This window comes from Crocuta crocuta, unplaced genomic scaffold (genome assembly GCF_008692635.1).
Source record: "Crocuta crocuta isolate KB4526 unplaced genomic scaffold, BGI_CrCroc_1.0 scaffold429, whole genome shotgun sequence".
Lineage (NCBI taxonomy): Eukaryota > Metazoa > Chordata > Mammalia > Carnivora > Hyaenidae > Crocuta > Crocuta crocuta.
In genome coordinates this window covers 889642-908394 of record NW_027527381.1, presented here as the reverse complement: position 1 = coordinate 908394, position 18753 = coordinate 889642, and the positions used below count along the sequence as shown (strand labels likewise).

Genomic DNA, 18753 nt, shown 5'->3' with positions numbered 1-18753 from the left:
TTTCTAGAATTTTACAGAATTTTCCAAATTACTTAGTTTTATTTCTAACACTTCTATGGAAATTATTATAGGTTTCGCAGAGAGGTAGAGAAAATTAACAATAACAGTAACACAAATGCAATAATATATTCAGAACTTGAAATAACAACAGTGATTGGTACTTCTCATGAGTCATTTTTTAAACCTTTCCAACCCTTTAGATAGGTTAGTATCATCTGTGTTTTGCAGATGAGGACATAATACTCAAGGAAGTAATTTGCTCATTATCAATAGTAAATGAATAATAGAGCAAGGTTTGAAAAGGAGCAGTCTGACTCTAGCCCTTATGTATATACGTACTGTGTGGTATTATTGCCTCCAAGTTAATGAAGGTCAAAAATGCATTTGATTTGGAAGTAAAAATTTATGCCTCTGCTGGTGAGACATACTAGTGAAATGATTGTTAATATAGTAGTTTTAAGGAGAAAACAATGCAGAAGGGTGATGAGGAAGAAAATAAGGGAAATGCTTATTTCATAATATTAATGCATCAGTAGAATTTTCAGAGAATTGCTTGATCTTACTGTTTTCTGTATTGGTGTATTTGACAATTATTGTATTGAAATTTTGGGAGTTAAAAATGCATACTGATTTTAGAAATGAATTTAGTTTCTGTTTATTTTTCACTACTTATAGTGAAATCCTAAATATGAAGATATTAATTCTGTATTTCATCAGAATTTGTGAGTCAATTAACATTTTTTGCTCTTTGAGAATAGTATCATACCCCTTCTGGTATTTGGAAACATCCAGATGGTTGTCATGAAATCTAATAAGATAGTTTGTTTTGCTATAGTTAGAATCCTAGCCATTAAACTATTTCCAACCCTCAAATTGATTTTTATATTGAGAAGAGGTTCTGTAATCATTTGATCTCATTTTATTCTGTTAGAACAGTTTCCAAATCTGAGTTTGAGGAGTGCTCTACAAACATTGTCCTCAATCTCTCCTTAAGAATATTATTTTAGGGGTGCTTGGGTGGTTGAGTCGGTGGGGCGACAGACTTTGGCTCAGGTCATGACCTCACAGTTCATGAGTTCAAGCCCCACATCTGGCTCTGTGCTGACAGCTCAGAGCCTGGAGCCTGCTTCAGATTCTGTCTCCCTCTCTCTCTCTTCCCTCCCTTGCTTGCACTCTGTCTCTGTCTCTCTCTCAAAAATAAATAAATATTAACAAAATTTAAAAAAAGATTTTTTAAATGTTAGATTTTGTTTCTAGAATAATAGTATGTTTCCTAGTTTATGGAGCACTCATTTTAAAGAGATTATTTCATTTATCTGTTTGAGGACTATCTGAAATGCAAATAAAAATGCAGTGTAGTAAGTGATGAATCACTGTCTTCTATCTGAAACCAGTATTGCACTGTATATTAACTAAAATATAAATATTAAAAAAAAATCAATGTATGCTGATAATGATGATAGGTACCTGAGGGGAGATTATGCTACTCCTTATTTACATGTATGTTTGAAACTTTTCACAATAAAGTAGAATATATTAAATGGGCACACTTTTTTTCTTGAGATGTTGGAAATGTTCTAAAATGATTATGATGATGGTTATACAACTAAGTAGCTTTATCAAAAGCCACTGAATTGTCCCCTTTAAGTAAATTTTATGTTATGCTAATTATAGTTTTTATAAAGTTGTTAAAAAAATAAAATGCACTAAATTCCCAGACAGAAATTAATTCAGCAAAGACAAAATAGTGCTGCTTGACAGACTTTAAAAGCATTGTTGATGACCTGTAATTACATTAGTTTAATTTTTTTAACTTGGAAGTATATTTTCAGTTATATCTTCAATATATGATTTTCTGTAGTTGGAAAGTGATTAGATATTTTATTTATGACAGTTTATGTGACTTGCCTTTCTTTTACAGAATAAAATGAAGATTGAGAATGCTTATAAAATCCTGATTAAACAATTGCAAGCATGTAGACCTTTAGCACTAGAATCTCTTTTTGGAAATTTAAAATGGAAAAATATAATGGACGAGGTACTGAAACTTCTTTAAAAACTTTTTATTTGAACTAATTTTTTTAATTATAAAAAAGTTGCAAAAATAATACTGAGATCCCATAGACTTTTCACTCAGCTTCCCCTAATGTTAGCATCTTATATAACCGTGGTACATTTTTCAAAACCAGGAAATATCTGTATAATACTATTAACTAAGCTTCAGACACTATTTGAGTTTCACTTACTTTTCCATGAATGTCCTTTTGCAGTACCAAGATTCTGTCTAGGGTCGTGTATCCATTTAGTTATTTCTCTCTAGTCTCCTCCAATCTGTAGTAGTTTTTCAGTGTTTCCTTATCTTTCATTACCTTGATATTTTTGAAAAGTATTGATCAGTTATAGTTTTAAATATCCCTCAGTTTGGGCATGTCTAATGTTTTCTCATGATGGAAATGATGTTATGTATTTTGGCAAGAATGCCAGTGAATTGGTGTTGTGCACAGTATATCAAAACATTCATGATGCCTTAACAGTTGTTGGGCTGGTGCCTGCCAGCCTTCACCATAAAGTTACTATCTTTCCTGACTGTGAAAATCCTCTTTCTTCTCAGACTTATGCTGATTAATTCTGGAACCCATCAGTAGATCTTGTCTGCAACAGTTATTGCTGATCTGTTTGCCTACTGGTTATTTTCTATTTCACTTTTTCCTCCGACTTTTGTTAACTGGAATTCTACTGCAAAGGAGAGATCCTGTATCTGTGCCCTTTACTTGTTTATTTATTTATATCAGTATGGACTAGTGGATATATTATAGATAAAAGTCCAGTTGTTTTGGTACCCAAATTGTTCTAGGTTTGCACATTAGAAACTCCTTCAGGTTTGCACCTGTGTTCTTTTGTAAGACCCACATCCTCCCCATCTTTTTTTTTTTTTCTTTTCTAAAACCACTTTATTGAGATATGATGATATACATTGTGGTGATGGTTACACGGATGTATTTTTATCTTCAGACTCATCAAGCCTGGTCTTTCTGAGCACTGTTTTACTTTTTGAACCACAAGATGTACCATTCTCATCTTGTATTTTCTCTACCTCAGTCTTGAAATAAACTACTTCTCTAAGCAGTTCTGGTTGCTTTTAGTGGAAAGTAACATTTAGAAGCCAAGATCTGGCAATTATGTTTGTTCATTTCCCCTGGGATGTCATTACTATGAAGACTTTTCGGAAGACACAGCTAGGAAATATATATATGAATGCTAAGCCATGCATACACACATATCTATTTTATCTATCTATCAATCATCTATCTATCATCTATCTTAAATATCATGCTTTCACACCAATGACTTTTATTCCAATCCAACTTCATATCCTTCATTTTACCCTTCTCATTTCTTTATTTGTAATTTTTTCCCCAGCTGTGAGAAATTCAGCTCTCTCATTACATACAATATATTTACTTATTTTTTTAATCAATTCTAGTATATACATAAAGTTTTTACGTATTGGTTTTAGAATTGGTAAACAAAGCTTGTAAGGAACATAGTCACTAAGTGGATTACAGGATTTATGTGCAATTCTTTTAGCCTTAGTCATAGAACATGTTAAAATACTGCTTCCCAAAGTTGTTTAGGTTAGTTCTTTTCTTTCATACCCTGTTCAGTTTGGTTATATTATTCATTATTAATACAGTTAGGTTTGTTGGTTAATATTTGTACTTCATTTTGGGTACCTCCCACCCATATTCAGATTTTTAAATTAAAAAATTTTTTCAATGCTTATTAATTTTTGAGAGACAGAGACAGAGACCTGGTGTGAGCAGGGGAGGGGCAGAGACAGAAGGAGACACAGAATCTGAAGCAGTTTCCAGGCTCTGACTGTCAGCACAGAGCCTGACATGAGGCTTAAACTCACGAACTATGAGATCATGACCTGAGCAGAAGCCAGATGCTCAACCAACTGAGCCACTTAGGTATCCCAACCATATCTATATTTTTAAAAATCACCTGTTTATTTTGGAGGGTATGTGAAAGGTGTATGAAATATACTTATGATTCTAAGAATCAGAGATACAGAAAAGGATATACTCTAAAAAGTGACACTACTCTCATCCCTGCTACTCTGATCCCATTCTCTATGGTTCCCCACTTTCCCAAATACTTTCTGTAGGTAACTTGTCTCGTTAGTGTCACACGTATCCTTCTGGTATTTGTTTCTTTTTTTTCCTTTTTTAGAATTTATTTATTTATTTATTTATTTTTGCATAAATAGCAGACATGTGCATATTTTCTTATATCCTCTTCCTTCTTAAAGAAAGGATTGCATGATGTAGATATTCTTCAGTAACTTTCTTTTCACACTTAGCATGTTCTAGAAATCATTTTAAGGCAATTTTAAAAAACCTTTCTCGTTATGTAGTTGCATAGCACTTCCTCATGTGGATATAATATAATTGATTTCCTGCTATGGAATTTATATTTATTTATATTTAACTATATCTTATATAGTTAAATTTATATTTATACAAATATAAATGCCATAATGTATAATTTTGTATTATTTAATGGAAGTATATCCTCAGACTTGATTTTAAAAATGGGATTGAGGAGTCAAAAGATAAGTGTATATGTTGCTTACTTAGGTCTTATCAATTGTCTTTCTAGAAGGATTATATCATTTTTTTGTCTTTCAATTTTTAAGTGTTCTATCTATATTACAGACATAAGCACTCTCATCTTAAAATTTGGTTTATTGTTTTCAACAGGAATATTTGTAGTTTTATGTAATCATATCTATCTTTGTATGATTTCTTCTGGTAAGATCACTTATAAATAAAAATATTTTTTTAAATGTCATGACATTTAGTGTTCTTCTGTGACAGGCATGTGAAACTATTTTTCTGCTTAAGCAACTCTGGCCAGAAGGATCTGACATTCGGCGTGTTCTTTGTGTTACTTCATGCTCATTGTCTTTGAGAATGTACCATCACTTTTTAGAAAACAGAAAGAAGAGTGTCTCTGATGAGAACATTAACATCCAAGAGGTGTGATTGTATAATTTTACTGTTAAACACCACTGCTCTCCACTTCTGAAATTTTATTGATTTCTTTCTGCCTTTTCTTCCATTTGGTATTTTATTTATTTCCCTAATTTATTTATATAAATTTTCTCCCCAAAGAAGGAACACCTGGAATTTGTTTATAGGAAGTATCTATTATATTGTTGTATGATCTAGTGGTTTACTATACATATGTTTCCCTTCAGTGCACATTTAAATGACATTTGTCCCATCATCCAGAAGAAGGAGAATAAGAAGGGAAATTAGCACTTGGTGAGAGCTTACATTGTAATGTCCTGGGCTCTATGCCTTGTGCCTTTATATACTCACAGCAGCATTTCAAGGGAGGTACTGTTATTCCCATTTCACATATGAGAACACTTGAGGTTCTGATAGTCCAGGAATCATTCCTCGATTAAATAGCACTGTGAACTGAACCCATGTCTGTTTTGTTCAAGTTCCATATACCAAACTGTCTTTACAAAGAACATTCTCATTGTAGTGTCTTAGTGCTGTCCTTGCTAGAGAAATACTAAAGGTCTTTAACTTTTTTAAAGATTTTATTCTAATTTATTCATTAAAAAAAAATATTTTTGAGAGAGAGAGAGCAAGCAAGCAGTGAAGAAGCGGAGAACGAGGGAGACATAGAATCTGAAGCAGGCTCCAGGCTCTGAGCTGTCAGCACAGAGCCCAACGTAGGGCTTAAACTCATGAACCGTGAGATCATGACCTGAGCTGAAGTTGGATGCTTAACCGACTGAGCCATCCAGGTGCCCCCTAAAGATGTTAAACTTCTTTATGATTAATAGAGCTCCTTAAGAATCTGCTGGCCAGTATGGATTTGCTCTCCAGTAAACAGTCCTCCCTATATACATGTGTACATATGCACATGTACAGACACACGGGGGTACACACATTATTTTGTATACAACCTGACTGTGGGGGGCATTCTTGCTTGAAGGTTTTTATTAAAGGAAAACCAAGCATTTTGTAGCTGTTTTATACACTCAAAAACGAACAGGGCTTATAACATTTTACCTAGCATCCTTTATATTCGGTTTGCCAATATCCACTTGATTATATTTTTAGTAAAATATTTTTTAGATGATTAGGCATGACATTTTAAGTTATTATCACAAAAATGATACCAAACCAAGTGTCTCTCTTTGGAACTTCTCTAACTATGAGACCCTCTATTTGACCTTCTGGAGGCACTCTGAAGGAAGCCTTAGTTTGGCTTTACTGACAGCCCTGCAAACATTTGAAGATGACTTGGGGGTCCTTGTCCAATTATGTTAAATATGACCATTTTTTTCTAATTGAGTAAATATTTTAGATGTGTTCTGGTTTATGCACTCTGGTAATGTAGTGTAACTTTTAAAGAATGATGTCTTAGGGGCACCTGGGTGGCTCATTCGGTTCTGAGTTGGACTTAGGCTCAGGTCATGATCTCAGGGTTCATGAGTTCAAGCCCCATGTTGGGCTTTATGCCGTCAGCTCAGAGCCTGGAGCCTGCTTCGGAGTCTCTGTCTCGCTCTCTCTCTGCCCCTCTTTGCTTGCTCTGTACGTCTCTCTCTCTCTCAAAAATAAATAAAAACATTTAAAAAATTAAAGTATGATGCTTTAGACAGAATAGAGCATTTAAAGTATGGCTCCATCAGTTCAAAGTCCTGTGGGATCATTAGCTGCTGTGTCAGCTCACCTAAGGTAAGGCTTAACTACAAATACTAAAGAATGCTTTATGTAAACTGCTCTTGAACTGGCAGTTCCCCATCCCCTTACCTGACTTTTGTATTTTATATGCAGTCAAATTTATGTATGAAGAAAAAACCCCTCAAAAACATAGAGTTAAGAATGTAATAAAGTGTGACTCCTACACAGGAAAATGTGCCTGCTGATCTTCGTGGTGCTACATGCAATTCATAGCCTGTTGGTGTCTATTTTGCCTTCTTTATTTTATTCAGGTGGAAAGTAATTGCTTAAATGTGCAAGAGATGGAAGATTTGTGTAAACTGCACTGTCTCAGTGTGGTTTTTCTACTCCACTTGCCTCTTTCCCAAAGGACCTGTGCTAGATTCATCACTTCTCATTGGACTAAGAACCTCCAGACTTTCTTAAAGATGGTAAATGTGCTCTGTATCAGTTTGTTTACTTTTTGTTTCAATTGTTTGAAAAAAAACTGAACCAGTCACCCTCCAAACAGATTTAAAAGGGAATAATGTCAGTCCGTTGGGGACCTTAAAGGTTTGAAGGCCTAAGTCAGTGTCTTGCTAATTTCAACAACTCTGGTAGTAATTACAAACAGCAGGCTCTACATCCAATCCAAGGAAAAAACTCCCTGTTTTCCTTCTTCTAACTTCTGTCAAGATCAGGTTTTTGTATTATTAATTATATGAGATTGGTAACCATTGTATTCTGCTCTTGAGAGGAGTTAAAGATATAAACGTAATAGTTATTTTTGTCCATTATAGATATTACTTAAGAACATTTGTAGACTTTAGGAAAATAGCAAAAACAAACGAAAAACTTACCCAGTTACTCACTGTTCAAGTCAATAATTTTTCACATTTTGGTTTATTCTCTTAATTTTAAATGAATAAATCTTTCCGTTATTATTTGTCATTGTTTGAGACATTGGAATGAATATATATATTCACATTTGTATATGATATTCTTTTCACATATTTTTAAAAAGTTTTCTTTCGTACTCTTGGTTAGCATTCTTTCATATACCATGGTTTAATATACCATATACCATGGTTTAGTCACTCATTCTCATATTGTGGAATATTAAGAGGGTTTTAATTGTTATATTATAAATGCTGCTATTCTCCTGGTTTTTTGACTGTAAGCCTTTTCCTTTGATTTGGGGATGTTGACTTAGACTTCATGCCCAGAAGTGGGATTAGTGGATCAATTTAAATGGATAACTTTTAAAGAATCTTGATACTTACAGTCAAAATGCTCAAGAAAAATATTTTAGAACCAATTATTAGTAAGCTAGTCCAAAACTATTTATCTAATTCATATGCATTGCGTGAATCACTGGGGATACAATGAGAAAAATAAGAATATGTTTACCCATCTCACCCCTCCATTGTAATAGAACTACAGATAGCTTTTGTAGGAAGACAGAGATTGAATTTTTTAAAGCTGATATTAAGGAGGAACTATAGGATACTTTAGAGTCTAATGATAAGAAGTCTCAATTCAGTTATAAAAGGATGGCTTCTTTTAAGAAATGAAAGGAAGTGAAGTAATGCATATCTTGAAGGATGAATTAGGGGTTAGCAAGTTGAAGAGAGGAAGGACACTGGATTCTAGGAGATGAAACAGCATGTGGAATCATCCTGACAATGGCAGGATCAAGGAACTGGAATACAACCTCTAGAACTGGAATAGAAAGATTATGAGAAGATGATAAAGCTGAAGAGATGGTAAGAGACAAATCATATAGGACTGTATAGGTCCTGTGAAGAAAATGGAGATTTAACTTGGTCGTAAGCACAGTGAGACCAATTGAATGATTTTAAGCAGATGAATGACACTTTCAGTTAAAAAAAATTTCTTTGGCTTGCAGTGTGGAGAGTGCATTGCAGAGGTAAAATTGGATTTGGGGGAACCATTTAGATGACTGTTACCTCAGTTCATATACGTGTTAATGATATTAGAGACTGGTAAGTAGGGATGAATAGCAGTAGACAATTTCAAGAATTATTTGAAGTATAAACTTTAACAAGTTTAGTGTGAGCATAAGGGAGAGGGAGGAGTCGAGTGACCCCAGATCTCTGGCTGGAGCATTTGTAGGGACAATGTCATTGTATGAAGTATAATTGTGGAGGAAGATCATGAATTCAGTTTTGGAAGTATTGAGTTTAAGATGCCAGTGAAATATTCTAGTGGAGATATCTAGTAGACAATTTGAAATACTGGTTTGGCACTTAGCGGAGTGGAATAAGTTGGAGGTAAAGAATTGGGAATCACTAACCTATGGATGTTAATTAATGCCATGGTGGTGGATAAAATTATTTTGAGAAAGACAGGAGGGCCTAGGACAGAGACCTGAGATACTCCAATACTAAATGGTTAGGGATAGATTGAGACACTAGCAAGAGGCACTGAGGAGGAGCTGCTTTGATGAATAGAGCAGAAAGCTGAGACAGTAGATTGTTGTGAAGGTCAAAGGAACTGGGCTTTTTAAAAGGTGGTTGTGGTAATAGTACCAAATGCTATGGAGGTTGAGGACTGAAAATAATACTTTGGGTGTAATGACATAGGACTCACTGTTGATTTTAATTGAGAGACATATTAATGCAGAGAAGCAAAAACCTATGGTAGAGTGGGTTCAGTAGTGAGTGGAAGGGAGAAAATAAAGGTGAAAATAAGTTTACATGTAAGAGGTGGAGAATAAGGGAAGTGACACAGGATACAAATGGATAGAAAAGTGAGTCAATTAGGGATATTTCTAAAATGGCAAAGATTGAGCATGTTTAAATGCTAACCATAAAAATTAAGAGCATAGGATGAAAATACAAGGAAAGTAAGGTGAGAGAGGATAGGATCTAGAGTACGTTCTTACACAGAGGGAGAGATATTGCTGTTCTTCTAGGAGACAATAAGGAAAGAACAGTGCAACATTGGCTGTGATGAAGTTGGAGGATAACTTTGTACCTATGTGCTGGTTTAATTTTCTTTGTGAAGTAGGAGAAAAAGTCATATGCTGAATGTTGTGGCAAGGAAGCAAACCCAGAAGTTGAAGAACCAGGAAATATTTTGGAAATATTTATTGGGGATCTTAGGGGAGTAAACTCTACTGAGAAACAAAGAGGTAACCATTCTGTTCTGCCTTGCACTTTTGAAGGCTTATTTAAAGTTTTTGACAAAACAATTATAGTGGCATCAGTATGTGTTATTGTATGATTTTCTTTTTCCAGTAGACTCAACAACATGGGCATAGGCACAAGGAAAGCAACTGGTTGGATGGTATGGAAAAAAGGAACAAGATAATTTAGGCACAAAAAAGCTATTTGTGGATCTATACAGTTTGATGGAAAAGAAAAAAGGAAAAGAGATTTTAGTATCTTCGCAAGTAGGTAGTGAAAATGTTAGATTAGAAAACAAAGTTTCATGGAGACAAATCAAATGGACTCTATTGGATAAGGAGAAAGTAGAAGAGCTGTCCAACTGGAGGTCCTGATGTGATCAATAAAGAAGTGTGAATGATCATTACACAAAGTTAAAGGCATGGGTTAACAGGTGGGAGTGAGGAAGTATTTATCAGGGAGTGTGGCAAACACTATTGTTCTTTCCTTATCGATGTCTCCCATTCATCTACTTTTCCACCTTTCTATAAATGTCTGCAGCTCTCTGCCTGAACGTTTTATTTTCTTAATCTAAAATGCTGGGGTACTTATGCTTCTCATGCCCTCCACCAATGACAGATGAAGAGTTGGTAGGTGAAGACCCCAGCTTCCTTGTATACAGATTGAGATAACTCTGAAATGTATTCTACACCATCTCCCAGAATTCCCCGGGGGAATTAAGTTCCAGTAGTCCTCAGTGGTCATGGGTTGGATAGTGTAACCTTCACTGGTTTCTTTTCTTTCGTGTCTCAGTTCTGTATTCCCCGGCTGGTTTTTCTTGCAATCACTCCCAAATAAACTGTATTACTTGAATTTGAGTCTCAAGGTCTGCTTCTTAGAGGAGCACAAACCTGGACAGAGAGGGAGAGTAGGTTTTGGTAATGGCAAGGTCCTGGCTGTGTCCAGGAGAATATGAAAAAGAAAGTGGTGAGGGGTCACTGGATATAAGAAATGTTGCAGTAATTATCTGTTTGGAGGGTAAGGTTATACATGGTGTTGTTAAGATGGAGAGAGAGAAAGAATGTGAGCCAGGTGTGAAAAAAATCATTATTAAGTGAGGGGGGAGTGAGCAAGGAATTTGCTAAATGAACGTGATGGGGAGGACTTCTGAATAGTACAAGACAGATGGAAGGCAGGATTTTATAGAATAGGGTAAAAAAATAGTTTGGAAGTGATGAGTTGGTGAATATTGAAAACATGACCTTGACTTTTCAATCCTGAGGTAAAACTGTATGTGGGAGGATGATCAGCTTTTATCTATTGTGATTGCAAGGGGAGTCATATTACCAAAGAATCAGAATTTGCATCCATGTCCCTCGCTGCTCACTTTCCCATCCTCGGCAAACAAGTGTGTCAGAATGCCCGGAAAAGAATCATTTAGGAGTTCTTAACCCTTTTTTTTTTTCTGGGGGTCCCTATGGCTATCGATGAGTTCTATGAAGGGAATTCTCCTTTCCTCTAAATAATATAAATGCATAAAGTAAGGTATTTAGGATTATAAGGAAGTCAGTTATATTCAAATACACTTGTAAACATATTAAAATATACATTTGTGATGGAGTAATATGCTTCTTTGTTACCCCATGAGACAATCAAACAACTACCATACTTTCAATGTATGCTAAGTATAAACAATATCTCTAAATGTTTGAAGCACTTGTAATATAATGTGAGAATATCTGTTATGTCTACTGGTGCCAAAATCCCAGCTACTGCCTAAGAATATGATATATGTCATCTCGGTTTATAATTGAAAATACAGATTTTTGTCATAAGCTAGCAAAAATAAAAATACAATTTTCTGAGCCAAGTTCATGAACTCCCTGAATTCGATCAGGTGGAAAACTCCTGTAACAAGTTATTTTCTGCATAACCTCCTACCTTACAACCCTGATCTCCAGTTAGACTGTCATGTGCCCTTATTTTAGGGATTAGGGAAAAAAGTCAAATTTCCTGCTTTTTGAAATAACAATAATTATTGGTCTGTGTATAACAAATATTATTGAAAAAGACAATTACCATCTTCTGCCCCTACCACACCTCCCTCATAAAGTGTCCATGGGCTGAGAAGGGGGAGAGAGTTGGAGAATAAATGAAGAGAATCACCATGAGTGGGGTGGGAAAGGCATGATAGAATCTTCCTAAAGTTTCAGGGGTCTGTGCATAAAGACATTAGTTCCCAGGATACAAACGGAGAAAGCTAGCCTTACCTAGGATACCTGTGGCTGTATGTGCCAGGAAACTTGTCTGGAAAATGCAGTGTGTTGTCTAGGCATGAAAGTGTGGGAGATGGTCCCTGTGCTTCCTGACAGAAGGCATCTGAAAGTTCCTGTGGGCTCATGCTAGTTGATCAAGAGGGAAGGAGAACCTGTGATTCTTCAGAGTTCTCAGAAGCCAGATGAGGGGATTTAAGAGGGCAATGACATGGAAAATAACCCTCTAAAGTTGAGGACTGTGTTTCAGTAGACTATGAGCTCCATGGAATCAGCTGGAGGCCAGCGTATGGCCTCTGGTCATTTAATCTATATTCAAGAGACCTGCATCTATTGCCTGTGTAGAATACTGCGGAGTGAGGTATAACTGGAGACAGCCATACTGCGTGGTGGGCACCCCTCCTCTTTTGTTTTCTTTTTTACTGAAATGAGTGTAAACACTCCTGTCGAAGCCTGGTATGGGAGATGCAGAGAAGACTCATGAAGGGAATTGATCTGAGTGTGACTAGGAAGTAATTGAATTGGACTATTTTTACTTCGTAGTGCTTAGATTATATTTATTAAAATAGCATAAAGGATATAGGATCAACAATTAAAGTTAAGAAACAGAAAGATATAGTGATTGTTTATCTAAGTTTGTATTTGTGGACATTTACAACTGATCTAAGAGAAGTGTTAAAAGGTTTTTTGTGTTGTAGTGGACACAATACTATGGTTCTGCTGATGCTGGGAGAGAAAATATTTTCCTATATCTTAAGTTCCATTGGGGAACTTTCCTCCAGGTATTTTTTAAAGATTTATTTATTTATTTTGAGAGAGAGAGAGAGAGAGAGAGAGAAAGAATCCCAAGCAGACTCCATGCTGTCAGCACACAGCCCCACAGGGGACTTGATCTCAAGAACTGTGAGATCATGACTTGAGCCAAAATCAAGCATTGCATGCTTACCCACCTGAGCCACCCAGGCGCCCCTCATTTATAGAGTTAACAATTTTTTTTTTAATGGACAATGGTCATGAGGTGAAAAGGGTATTACGAAGTCTTTCTAATTTGTCGAATGTTCTAAGATGGTTCTGCAGGACATTGTGGTTTAGTTGGTAGAAAGCATCGTTGTTTAATTAGGATGGCATGGATTGCTGGGCAAGATAGGAATAGCTGCTAGTTGTTTTGCACCAGATTTATGTGTGTACTTTACCTATATTACCCCATTAAGATATAATAATAATAGTATTCCTCTTATATCCTCATTTTACAAATGAAAAACTTGGGCTCGGAAAGGCTAAGTGGCCCATTAGCACAACTGAGTGATCAAGTTGGGGCTAACGTCATCTCTCTCCAGCCTCCAAATCTGTGCCCTTCCCACCATCTCTGCTCTCTTGATGTGGGGAAACAGCTGATTATCCCATAGTCAAACATCCCTCTGTGTTTTTCTATTCTCCATGCTTCATTTTGGTAGCACCCAGTGGCTGCAAGTGTAAATTCAGGTAGCCTCTGAAATGTTCACAATGAAAGGCATATTCCGAGGCCTCTGGGGAAAGCAACTAAGCAAACTGAAGGGAGAGTTTTATGTTTACTCAGATCTTGACACTTGGAGACCACATGGAGGCACTTCCTCTATGAAGTGTAAATCATGAGAAATATTGGCTATACTATTTTTACACATTACTGTTTACTCAGTAGTATTATGTGAAAAGATTTGCATGGGATGAACCTTACGTGACAGTGGTTTCCCAAGTATGGTTCCCTTGACAAACAGTATCAGCATCACCTGGGAACATGTTAGGAATGTAGATTCTTAGGCTCTACTCCAGAACTACTGAATCAGTCTCTGGGGGTGATGCCTAGTAATCTGTGTTTTATCTGAAAATCTTTCCAGGTGAGGCTTATGCTGAAGTTTGAGAACCGCTCTATGGCTCTTTAGTGTTTTCTTATTGTTTAAACCACACTATAGGTAGGAGGCTCCTACTTTGATATTTATGACTTCTCATGAACCTTGGGCAGGCTCCCTAACTTATGTGGTCGAAGCTAGGTTGTTCAAAGCAGTAGCCTACAGCCACAAGTATAAATTGAGCATTTGAAATGTGAATTGAGATGTGTTCTAAGCATAAAAGAAACACCAGATTTTAAAAGAATTTAGTATGAAGAACATAACTATTCTGTTAATATTTTTACATTGATTACACATTGAAATGATAACATTTTGGATATGTTGTATTAGATCAATAAATTAATTTTGCTTGTTTTTTTTAAATGTGACTTCTAGAAAATTTAGAATGATATATGCTCTTTGCCCATGTTACATTTCTATTGGATAATGCTGGGTTTAATTTCCACATCAATAGAGATCAATAAATTGTTCACATTTGGAAAGTATTTGGTTTTATCCTTGAGGGAATGTGGAGCAGAGAAGACTTGGTTTTCCCCCTGCTGAACTTTATTCCCCAAACACTATCATTGACTGAAAAGATGACTAGGCTTTCATTTGCTGAGGTTGTCTACTCATGTCTTCTAAACTCTGAACTCAGGTGGCCAGTGAAAACATTCTGCTTGTTAGTCATGAGGTTAGCCTCACTACCATAAACTCCACAGGAACACACCAAAGTAGATGGAAGGGAATCTTTGAGTTTCAAGGATTCAGCATCTCTCCCTGCACAATCAAATGCTATATTTTAAATCCACTTTTGAACTGAAAGTAAAATTGGAAAACACTAAAACCTTAGTAAAGAACAGATGCGCATTTGAAACCAAAAGTATTTCTGTAACATCGGGACTATATCTGTGGATTAGTGTGAGAAAAATATTGTATTGAGTCAAACACAGATTTCTATGATTGAGAATAAAGAATGGTGCTGAATTGATTTTTTGGTCAGTTTGATTTTATTTTATGATCCAGTCTTTTTAGATATAAAGCATTGATCATTATCCAGCCTAAAAGTTCTTACACTAATAAGAATTGGAAGAATGTTTCCAACTTGCCTTTCGTTGGATTATTGATGTGCTTGAAGTTGAAGTATAGTTTATTGCTAATATAGCAATTGTCAATGACCTGTTTTTATTTCTAATTTTCAGAAAAAGTGGTGTGAATATTTCATCCTAAGTAATATAAACATTTTTGAATTTTGGAATCTGAATTTAATTCACCTGTCTGACTTAAGTGATGAGCTTTTGTTGAAGAATATTGCTTTTTACTATGAAAATGAAGATGTTGAAGGTATCATCTTAATATCTTATAATAACTGTATTTTCATCCAGAGATAAACATTATAAAGGATTTGAAACTTCAAAATAATTTTCCTATATGTCCAACATATAACATAGCAATTATTTTCCTTCCAATCTTTGTTTATACATGCATTTAAGTTTATTTAGTTGCAATCAGAGTGAATGTTATATTTTTTAAAATTTTAACTTAATATGCTCCACAAGTATTCTTAGAAAAAAATATGTGTTTGGGTATTTGGCCTTTCTAGATAATTTTAACAGTTGAATTTTTCACTTAAATATATGAATAACATTTAAAAATATTTACTCTAGTTGATATAATCAACCTATTCGTATGAAATATTTAGGGAATTTTAACTTTTTTCCAAAGATAAAGCTGATTTATATATTTGGAAAAAATTTAAAAATTAAAATTTATTTTTGTTTCTTTGAATTATTTTCTTAGAATCAATTTTCTCCTGTTTTTTAATAGCCAGAGAAAAATAAAACATGTTTTAAGAGAGCTATAACCCACTGAACATTATTGAAACTTCTTTGACCTCTAGAATTTGGTTCCTACACCTTGCAAACATTGGAATGAGTTAACTGTATTTAAATTTAGCAACCCTCTACAAATTTTCTCATCTCTGACATATAAGCTTTATTCAGTTTTATTGGTTGTAAAAGTTATATGTAGCATAATCTTTTCCTAACCTTATCAAATTGATATTCACGGTTATTGTTAGTTAAGACAGTTGTAATCTTAACTATGGGAAAACAAGATAATTCAAAAATCTATAGTCTCATTAGGGACCATATTCATTTAGGTATAGTGTGGAACTCAGTGAAAATTTCACTGTTTGAGAATTATTTCAGAACTCTATGAATTTAGTCAAAATGTGTGCTTCTGTGTATATAGGAATTACTTTTAATATTTAGTACTTTTAAATATTATATAGGTCTACATTTGAATTTGGGGGATGCCATTATGAAGGATTATGAACATCTCTGGAATACTGTGTCAAAGTTGGTCGGAAAGTTTTCTGTTGGAAAGCCATTTCCTCTGAGAACAACAAAACTTTCTTTTCTTGAAAAGAATCCCTCGCCAATCAAAGGTAATAAATCTCTAAATTAATTTGAAATGAGAGTTCAAATCTCTGAAAATGTCTTGAATGCACCACTAACTAAATGCTGCAGGCCTAAATTGTTTTCTGGCACTAAGCATTTTAATAATAAGTTACCTTTCACTGTATCATTGGGGTGATGTGCTGTGAGTATAATTTTAAAGAGTTCTATGTTTTGCTCATAACTAATTGTTGCCAGTTTAAAAAAAAACAGTTATATGTGGCTTTCATTTCTATCAATATGGCAGTATTGATTAGGTGAAAATCTCTTTTGGGAAACAATTGAAATGCTGGTCAGACACACCAAACATCTTTTTGTATTATCACAGCTAGGCTCAAAAAAATAGAAGCGAAATTCCAGGAGCTAAAAATAAAGGGAGAGACTGATCTCTAGGTAATTCAAAATAAATTACTCTGATAATTTCTAATTATAAGTCCATTTCCCCAAGAATCTGGGGTTTCAATGACCAAGTTAGTAGGGTCAAGATAATTGTAAGCCAGATAATTAAGGTGATCAGAAGAATCTAGTGCATTCTCTGTAGACAGAAAATATCATAAGGCCTGGTTTTATAGGATACAGATTTTACTCATACTCTGCCAAATATAAGTACAAATACAAATTTATAAAGTGACAGGAAATAAGCTGCTATGAGAAACAATAATCTACAGAGCTAGAACTTCATATTTTGTAATTATCAAAAGTAGAATATACTATCTGTGTATTTAAAATGCTTAAAAAATAAAATATGAAATTTGAAACATGGGAAATAAAGTAACCAAAGTTGCAGAAATGAAAATATTGTTAATGGTTAGGTTAAAAAGATTGGATATTGCTGAAGGGAATGAGTAAACTGGAAACAGATCAAAAGAATTACAGTTAAAAGTAGAGATGACCATATTATATGGTTATATGGTTATATGTTATACATCTTAAGCTTACACAATGTTATACAACAGTTACAGCTTTATGCTGGAAAAACTTAAGAAAAAATAAATAAGAGAGGAAACAATATAAAAGATATGTCAATAAAGAAGATATAACAAAGAAGTCAAGCCTTTCCTTCACTTGGAGATTCAGAAGGAAAGAATGAACCAATGTAGGGTAGACAATATTTGAAGAGATCTGGCTGGGTATTGCCTGGATTGATGAAAGATAAGAATTGCACATATGAGGATGTATGATGAATCCCAAGTGGGGTAAATTAAACATATGCACATACACACTCATAGGTAAATATACACACTGGATACAATATAGTAAAATTAGAGAATACAAAAAAATAAAAGAACAATAGTTAAATAACAAAAATTAGTGTATAATGGACTTCCCTATAACAATGATGGAGATCAGAATATAGTGAAATTACAAATAATTCTTAAAATATCATTTAAGAATGAAGAAATAATTCAAAATTGTTAGAAATACAAAAACTAATTTATCCATCATAGCATCATGAAAGGTATTTCCACATGATGAATTCAGGAAGAATAAAAGTTTCCCCTAAGGAATATGTGAAGGAAAGCTATTGGGAATTTGGGATGTGTTAATATATTTCCAAATAGGGGGAAGAATATATATACATTTATGTCCAGATGAGTTTCACCAAAGACTCAAAAAAATTTTAAGAGNGAAAGCTATTGGGAATTTGGGATGTGTTAATATATTTCCAAATAGGGGGAAGAATATATATACATTAATGCCAGATGAGTTTCACCAAAGACTCTTAAAATTTTTTTTAAATTTTAAGTGTTTTTTTTTTTTCAAGAGAGCAACAGAGTGCACGTGGGGAATGGGCAGAGTGAGAGGGAGACAGAGAATCTAAAGCAAGCTCCAGGCTGTCATCACAGAGCTCAAAGCAGGGCTCAAACCCATGAACTGTGGAATCGTGACCTGAGCTGAAATTGGACGCTCAACCACTGAGCTACCCAGGCACCCTTTACCAGATACACACTCTTGAGGGCAAGTAATTTATTGATCCCAGAAAGATCAAATAAGGGAGTGGTTAGGTAAGATCAGGAAGAGAACAAAACCATTGTAGGACATGCTACTGGTTTCTACTGTGGGCAACTACAGGTAGATTTTACTGAGAATCTTAGAATAGTGTTAAACAACCTCCGAGATGACTCACCTGAAGAGCCTGGAATATTTACCCTGAAACTCTTGTCACAATTTTGGCTGAAGGCTATCTCCGGGGCACTGAAGACTTAGTACTTCTGGCCTTCTTCATATGGCTGTAAGAAGAAAAGTATTCAGGCAAAGAGTTGCAGAGACTTGCAGGAGGAAGATGTTAGGCA

At 34.8% G+C, this 18753-nt stretch overlaps 1 protein-coding gene across 1 annotated transcript in view; it reads left to right on the top strand.

The window, feature by feature from the left end:
* LOC144238404 (putative ATP-dependent RNA helicase DDX60) overlaps positions 1-18753 on the top strand; it is a 100775-nt gene that overhangs the window by 10343 nt on the left and 71679 nt on the right. Inside the window, exons 6-10 of the mRNA XM_077772231.1 lie at positions 1922-2038; positions 4884-5045; positions 7025-7183; positions 15203-15344; positions 16294-16449. Of these exons, the coding sequence (XP_077628357.1) occupies positions 1922-2038; positions 4884-5045; positions 7025-7183; positions 15203-15344; positions 16294-16449 (736 nt within the window). The remainder of the gene's footprint in view (positions 1-1921; positions 2039-4883; positions 5046-7024; positions 7184-15202; positions 15345-16293; positions 16450-18753) is intronic.